Genomic DNA, 7,862 nt, shown 5'->3' with positions numbered 1-7,862 from the left:
TGTGGAACTGCAGGTCACAACCACTTCCATCCACTTCTGTATATTGTAATAATACATGTTTTTATATTATGTGGGATGTATAAACATATTTTATTGAGTGATTATTAAATGATTCGCTCCTTTATATAAATCACACACATATAAAAATCTGCAATTAGGCTTACAGCACACACAAGGAACACAACACATATACACAAACAGGGAAAAGTGCAAATGTTTTTGTGCCATAAATTCTTATACATTTATCACACTTTATGTAATTTTGTATATGTGTATATATAGATCTATAGCACAGGTAAATGATAAAATTACTGATGGCTGAATTCCATGTAGCTACTTTAAGGTTACGGTACGGTGCTATAGGTACACATTTTTGTCATATATGATAAAATTTTATGACCTTAAACCTAAATTGACTATTTGGCTTGTCTCCAGGCACACATGGCCAAGCAACCGAATCTAGCAACTAGTCTAAATGTGATTATCAATGTAATAGTTACTGAGTAATATGATACCTGCTCTGTCATTGACAATTAACAGCAAAGAGAAAAAATATGCTATGGATAGAAAAAACTAAAACATAGGAATTGGTATACACCCTGTCCTGTAAAGTTGAATATACCCAGTTGGATACAATAGAGATTTTAATCAACTGCATCTCCCTGTATCAAAATTGCACTCATTTGGATATGTTGCGCGTACAATCACGTTATATTATTGCAATCCAGAGTAGCAAAAGTATTACTCCTGCTGGGTTCACAATCCAGGAGGTGACGAGTCTGCTTGATGCGTTGGGAGTATTGCAAGTGACAGTCGGCGTCTTCATCATCTCCCTGACCGTGCCCTCTGCGTAAGCTGAGAAGTTGCTCTATGGAAACAAAAAGATGACATAATATAGAAATTCAGCGTGTTGTGATCCTGCAGAAGAAAAGCATTAAACACTAAAAAGCCTGCTTTGTTGTCAGTGACTTAAACTTAAATGCCCCAAACTGTATGACGAATGAAAACTTTGACTTTGTGATCATTAGATAAGCACATAAAACCCTCTATACTATATATGGGACACAATTAAACTCAGTGGACACGTGCTGAGCAGCACAAAAGTAAAGCTGTAAAACTGTACATATCATGAACATGTTATATAAATAGGCAAGAAAATCCTTAACATAAGCAAAAAAAATCACATTAAAGAGGAAATGGGAACAAGAGGAAGCTGCGAAAGGACTGACAAAAAAAAAAACAACTAATGAACAACGACCAGTATAAGAAAAATGTGACAGACATGTTATTTTAAAAGTTAAAACCTCTCAACAAAAGTATGAATTTCTCTCTCAGATTGTGTATTGAAAGGAAACAACACAATCAAACAGACTGTTACTTACACTGTCATCAGAGACAAACTGCAGTTGCGGTATGGTCTTTAACAAATGCTCATAGGCAGCAATTTCATCCTGGTCTGGAGCTGTGGTCCCCTCAAACATCCTGTCAGAAATGAGGTAAGATCATCAACTTCAGAAGAGCATATTGAGACTAATATATATATGTAACGATATATAACAATAATATTCTGTGAAGGAGTGCATCTGGTCTTACTGGTAGCTTGCGTTCATCACTGGATGCATTGTATTTGGGTGACTCTGACATGTGGTGATATTGATCGCAGGGTAGTAGTAAAGGAAGGCCAGGCACATCTCATTCATAGTTCCCAACCCCATCTGAAGGAGGAATATGTGAAACAAGACCCTTTTTTAAAATTATATTATGTGTTAAATATTCTATTGACCAGTTGCTCTCAAGGACTTGAGTATTAAAATCATACTGTATTATGTTGTACAGGAAAGAACATTTGATTTTCTTTCAGGAAAGCTACACAGAGTTTTTCAAAGTGCCACAGAGTGTCACGCTTAACTATTCACAGTTCGCTTTGTATGTATTTTTTGCATATAGTGTTCTTAGCATTTTTGAGCATTTAGGTATTCACTTAGTTGTTTTTAACTAGCCTGTCAGCTAGCCTAGCTGGCTGCTAAAATAAAGAAAAGCCTTTGTAATCCTTGCCCTCACAAGACGTGACGTTCATTTCTGGCAGAAGCACCGAGTGTAAAGAGCGTGTGTCTAGCTAAAGTTGCTAATGGTTATCTATGATCCACTGCAGATAAGGGGAAAATATGTATTTTGGAGTTTCATCAAAAGTCCTAATGTTACTTGTGTGTTTTTTCTCAGGTACAGTTGTGTAGTGACTTTAGATGAATACAGTAATTACCCACCCTAGTGACTCCGGTGCGACTGGTGGTGCTGTAGGTGCACTCCACTGCGATCTCATCACCCTGCAATGGGAAACGTAATGTGGCACCATAGAGCACTTTCAATATTTTACATTTATAATATAATTTTTGGGGCATGATATATGAGCGTGGAGGAAATGGGGACTTACCTGTTTAATGGTCTTGATGACTCCCATATTGGTCAATTGTTGTAAGTCAAAGTCATAGTTTTCATCCAAGCCCAAGAAGTCGATCTGCGTTCCGTTTCTTCAGAGACATTTTACATTTACATGACCATTTTTTAAAAGAACAGTTAAACCATATAAATGTATATTTTTTTAAATTTATCTTAAATATGGACTGACATAAAGCAAATCCTCGATCTCTCCTTCTTACCTAGTGAAGTGGCCAACTCTGACTTTCCTCCCAGCCAAGTGAGTGTGCATGAGCACAGCAAACACTTGAAGGTCAGGCACAGGATCCAGAAACTATGGGTGGAAAGTGAATAATCTCAGGGACATAATCATAAACAATAAAAATGTATTATCTCTAAACTTGTCGGTGATAACCTCTAATACAGACCCGAGAAAACAAAGTGGTATTGCACACGCCGTATGTCCGGAACTGAGTGGCCTTTGGAGGGATTTTATACATCATATATCCCCCCGGCATCAGACCTGTCATCAGGATGCTCGCGTCATGCTGCCGGAGTTGGGCTGTATAGTACAGTCTCAGTCCAGAGCTGTCTGTCCTACCTAAACAGAAAGAAACCAAAGTTTAAAAATGTGTTATGACAAATTATTTGGCTTGGGCTTGAAACACGTAAATCTGTAAGTGAATTTCTTTTTGGTGCATTCAAGTGGCAGGCATTCAGTGGGCAGGAAGAGTATAATGATGAAATACTATTATATATTTTTATTTTCCTTCAGTGTTGCATATTCTTGTGCATGTTAAAGGTCTTGAAAGTTAAAAAGCAAGAAGTCCACAGCAAGCGAAGCTCCTCTCTCCCACAGAAAACACTGCACCTGAAGTCCCTAAAAGGCTTCATCAGTAGTCAGACCTTTAACTCTGGGACTTTGTGGCATCACACTACATCACCATGCTAGTTTGGCACATAAGTATTCATTTAGCACAGCTGGTCTGTTGTTGTTAGCGGTGCTGGCTCAGGTGTGTTTGAGCTGACCAATCAGAGTAGACAGGAGGGGAGGCCTTAAAGAGACAGAGCGTTTCAGACAAGAGGGGGAATACAGTGCTGCAGCACTGGACAGTATAAGACAACTTCTAGCATTACCCCAAAATACAATTATGAACCTGAAAATGAGCATAATACGTCTCCTTTAACCATTTAGGATCTGCAGTATTTACCTGATACATTGTTTGGATTATTGTAGTGGATTTCCAGCCTATAGAACGTATCGCTGTCCTCACCTCCGACAGGGATACCCACATTTTCTGGAAGGTCCATTGCCTGAGGTTTCGGGGGAAAAACTGTGGATCAGCTTACACAAGCACAAAACTGACATGGATATACACAGACAACGAAATGAATCAAAGAATTCAGAGGTGGACACTTGAGTCTCCCTCACCCCTCCTCCAATTGCCCATGTAGCCATGAACCCCATGCAGACGTCCTGCATGTCACCCTGGAAGCACGGTTTGTCGTATGGTTGCGTCACATAGGAGGGGCAGCGGTACAGCAGCATGTGATGAACCATGTCAACGTTCTCTATGACCGGTTCAACCTGAAGTAAAGTAAAGTAATGATGAATGAAAGTAAAAATAAATATGTTTGTTGCTCTTAATGTTCAGTTTGTAGCTGTGTGACTAGTTTTGTATTAGATTATGCCTAATAAATGACACTTGACTGTACAGAATCAGTGCTTTTCATTGTAATTACTTTTGTCAGACTAATTGATCATAATTTACTAATATGAAGAAAGGATGATTACCGCAATTATATGATGTTTTGTAACTAGTCTTGGGAAATTCATGATCCTGCAGTGGTAGTAGGTATGAGTGGCAGGGACAGTGATCTGTAAAGGAAAAAAAAAAAGTAAATTAAATACAATTTTCCACAATTCATCATTATCAAAACTGTTTTGAATGTCTCTTACATTATCCACTGTGGCATTGAGAAAGTTGACGTTGGTTAAGGTCGCCCTGGCCATGTAGTTCAGCAGGTTGACTTCCTTGGTGCCTCTTTGGGCCCCGTGGTACCTGATCGCATCCGTTGTCCCGTAGGCATAGATCAACTTAATGGGTTGAGCCTATAAAAGAGATGACAACAAATATTTATACATATAAATATATTTCGTCAACATAAGGTCCCAACATGAAAAGGCTTTTATTTGTGGAAAACCTTAAAATAAAGTTATTTTATACATTTAAACTGATAAACAGGCACTAACTTTGCAGGTTACTGTTTATAGACACAAGTATCGACATATGCAGCTGGGTTTTATTACCAAAAACGTATAACCTTTCAGGTGTTGAATGGAAAGCAAAATGCCTTTTGTTGTTCCTATTGTCTTCATATCTGAGAACAACAGCCAGTTTCACGCAAAGGTAAAGGAACATTCAGGTGAACCTGACAAAAGGGACCTCCTAGTACAAAGTTTAGACGGACAAAAGCAGGAAACTTGAGCTCCACATAGAGAATTAGACGAGAGGTCAACTGTACAAAAGACTATAACCTTACAAATAATGAGTCACAACAGTTTGAGTGAGGTGAAATTAGTTGATGAGGGATTTTGGTCTATTGTTACCATGGAAACAGCAGCCTCCTAAATGAAGCAATGCACCATTCTTACATGGTGATTATTGATCATGATGATTGTTTCTGACAGCACATAGCAAAGAAATTTCCATTTCATAATTAATTTATTGAGATTTAGCAATCAAACTTGACTGTATGAAATCAGAGACTCGTAAAACCAGGAGTTAAGAAAGGAGGCTGCCAAGCCAATGACCACAGTTCGAGACTGTGTTTCAACATGTGTAAGTGTGAAATCACTGGATATATCTGAGGAGACGTCGAGACAATTTCCAGCTGATATTTTTGTTGGGAAGTTGGGACATCTCTTGCTGTGTTTGTGGTGATCACAGCAGGATTTTATGCCAAACCATGATCTTTTCCAAACCCTAGCCTAGTGTTTTTTTAAGCCTAAACCTAACCAGACCATAAGTAGAGCATTATTACCACATAAAACTTGTTAACTGGACCTAAAAGGAATGCAAACTTTCAACATATCCATGATTTACAGAAACATACATTGGCAAAATGTGTTCTTCTGATCATGTTGAGGTGAAATAAAAACAAAAATGTTGTCGCTACTTCAAAAGCTGCTGTAATGGTGAGCTGGGAGATAATGTTTGAATGTCTCACAGTGATTTGGAAGTCTTGCTGATCACACGACACGATGGCCCTCTGAAAGGTCATGCTGGTTTGACCGTCACTTTCGCTCAGAGAGAGGAGAGTGTAGCTCTGCTCCGTGTCCTCCAGAGGCATGCTGTTCCCTGTGGCATGATAATCCTAAAGGCCAGAAAGACAAGATATTTTTCTTTAATGGAAGAAACATAACACAGGCGTCACATGTAGCTGTTTATATCTGGTCATGTTTTACCTTGAAGTAGCTTCCACTGGATCCAAGTCCCCCCATGACGATATCTGCCCCCTGCATGCCTCCGTTCGGACTGAAGCCAAAGCCGACCCAGCCTGTCGTGTTAACCACAAATTTGAATGTAATGGTCCCTTGCAGGTCATCGAAGCCCCACTTCAGGCAGACCAAATGGTTCTGGTCCAGGTATTCCATGAAGGGCAGGTTGGGGTCCGACGCCCCTGCTCCTTCAATCCTGACTGAGCACAGGTAGAGGAAAAGGAGCAGAGAGCGCATGATGTCTATGCGAGGTTGGAGATCTTCAGACTGAGCTCACTGCCTGCGGGTTAGCCAAAGACCCTCCCACCCTCCACCGGCACACCTGCGTTGCTAGATGGACTCAGGTGATACAGGGAAAAAGTGCTCAGTCATGTAGCATTTGCCTGTTTCGAGCAACAAGTGTTGTACATCTCTTAAGCCCTCAATCACTTTGTGATTTCTGATCCACTTTCAAATACAAGGATTTCTCCAAAGCTTATTTGTTGCAAGATCACTGTCTTTGATGTTCCTCCACGTCTTTTCACATAAACATTCATAACTTCTTCCTGTCGCTCTCGACTACCAGTGGTCATCTGAGTGGACTCTCATCTCAGTTACTCCCTCATTGATACCAACCTGTTCCACCGGTTCTTGTGAGACCACCTCAGGCGTTTGATATATGAGGAGGTGACGAGGAGGGAGCAGGAATGAAAGGTGTAACTCTTATTATGGCCGGAGTCAAGGTGCCCAATACCGACTCTGACCAGAATGAAAGGAATACAGCTGACTCTTTCTCTCTCTTTGTCAGCTTCTCGTGTATCAAACACGTGATTTCAGCCAAAACAACTTCATCTCTGAGGAATGTGAATAGTGTGGTCATTCTGTGAGGGTGTATTCACATCACTTTGTGCTCTGGGACACAATGATGAGCATTTTTCATATTTTTTTTTGACATTTTATAGACAAAATGAGTCAATCAACTGTGAAAATAACTGGCAGATTACTTAATAAAGAAGATAATTGTTAGTTGCAGCTCAAGTCACGCCCTACAAACCAACTCAATTGCTTTCATCTTACACACTTCAACTGCTTTCAGTGCTTCAGCTTCAAACTGACACCATGAACATTGTGTTTACAGGTCTTGGAGAGTACAACTGCATATGTGGAAAAAGTAATATAAAGCCTTTTGTGGCTCCAGATGAAGCTGTGTGTAATCTGATACATTGCCTGCATTGATGTTACTCATAAAGGTGCATTATGGGTAATGTAGGAGCCAGGTTTTTGAAAAGGAAGAGGAATCTATCCTGTAGGATAGATGCATACTTTGAACTGCTATACCTCTGATGTGAGCAATAAACAGTATTTTTCAGAGCAGGCTTTTATTTCCCTTAAAAATCAAGACCTTTTGTAGTTTTGTTGTCAAAGATGTGAGCTGGACAGAATAAAGAGACATTATCATTAGACTGCTACATCATATGTTTTGTTTTGTTTCCATGGATGCATCTGCTCCTGACCACAGAGATATCAGACACAATGATGCATCTTGCTTGTGCTGTAGTAGCACACAGGGCCCAGCAGGGGGCGACTCCAGCTTGATAAATCAGCCCGGGGTCACTCCCTTCAGCCGCGGAGCCAGCTGTTAACAACGCTGTCAGCAAACACACGACTGTGGCTGCCAGGAGACTGGAATAATACTCATACACCGGAAGTTTCACCATTGTTTGGGCCTCAGAATTTAAAATACTAATGTGGTGGGATCCTCTCAGTGTTAGAAAACAACCTCATAACCAATTAAAAAAAATAGATGATTATGATTTTTATTAAATTGTTTTTTTATTATTATTTTTAAGGAAAACATTTTGATGGCTGCTATATTGGCATTTAAACTGATGCTATTATTACTTTAATAATAATATTAGAGAATCATTTTTTTTCATGTTTTATCTTTTGCACTTTTTAGTCTCTT

At 39.6% G+C, this 7,862-nt stretch overlaps 1 protein-coding gene across 1 annotated transcript; it reads right to left on the bottom strand.

Moving 5' to 3' along the window:
* Positions 1-93: 93 nt before the first annotated feature.
* On the bottom strand, positions 94-6,104 carry moxd1l (monooxygenase, DBH-like 1, like). Its single transcript, XM_084377502.1, has 13 exons — positions 5,885-6,104; positions 5,647-5,793; positions 4,376-4,528; positions 4,211-4,294; positions 3,848-4,003; positions 3,627-3,729; positions 2,844-3,016; positions 2,658-2,749; positions 2,432-2,528; positions 2,265-2,324; positions 1,594-1,715; positions 1,383-1,482; positions 94-868 (listed from the first exon to the last, which is right to left on the bottom strand). The coding sequence occupies exons 1-13, from the start codon at positions 6,071-6,073 to the stop codon at positions 710-712; spliced, it is 1,635 nt and encodes a 544-aa protein (XP_084233628.1). The 5' UTR covers positions 6,074-6,104; the 3' UTR covers positions 94-709.
* Positions 6,105-7,862: the final 1,758 nt, after the last annotated feature.

This window comes from Pagrus pagrus (assembly GCF_965226575.1).
Source record: "Pagrus pagrus genome assembly, chromosome: 16".
In the NCBI taxonomy this organism is placed as follows: domain Eukaryota; kingdom Metazoa; phylum Chordata; class Actinopteri; order Spariformes; family Sparidae; genus Pagrus; species Pagrus pagrus.
The sequence above is the reverse complement of the archived record's forward strand: the minus strand, read 5'-3'. Positions and strand labels throughout refer to the sequence as shown.

Excerpts from the sequence above, each read along its gene's own strand:
- moxd1l (XM_084377502.1), bottom strand. The coding sequence starts at position 6,073 with ATGGAATACCTGGACCAGAACCATTTGGTCTGCCTGAAGTGGGGCTTC. Across the intron at positions 4,004-4,210 it reads CAAAACATCATATAATTGCG|GTTGAACCGGTCATAGAGAA; the intron begins GTAATCATCCTT and ends ACTTTACTTCAG. Across the intron at positions 3,730-3,847 it reads CATGGGCAATTGGAGGAGGG|GCAATGGACCTTCCAGAAAA; the intron begins GTGAGGGAGACT and ends CCGAAACCTCAG.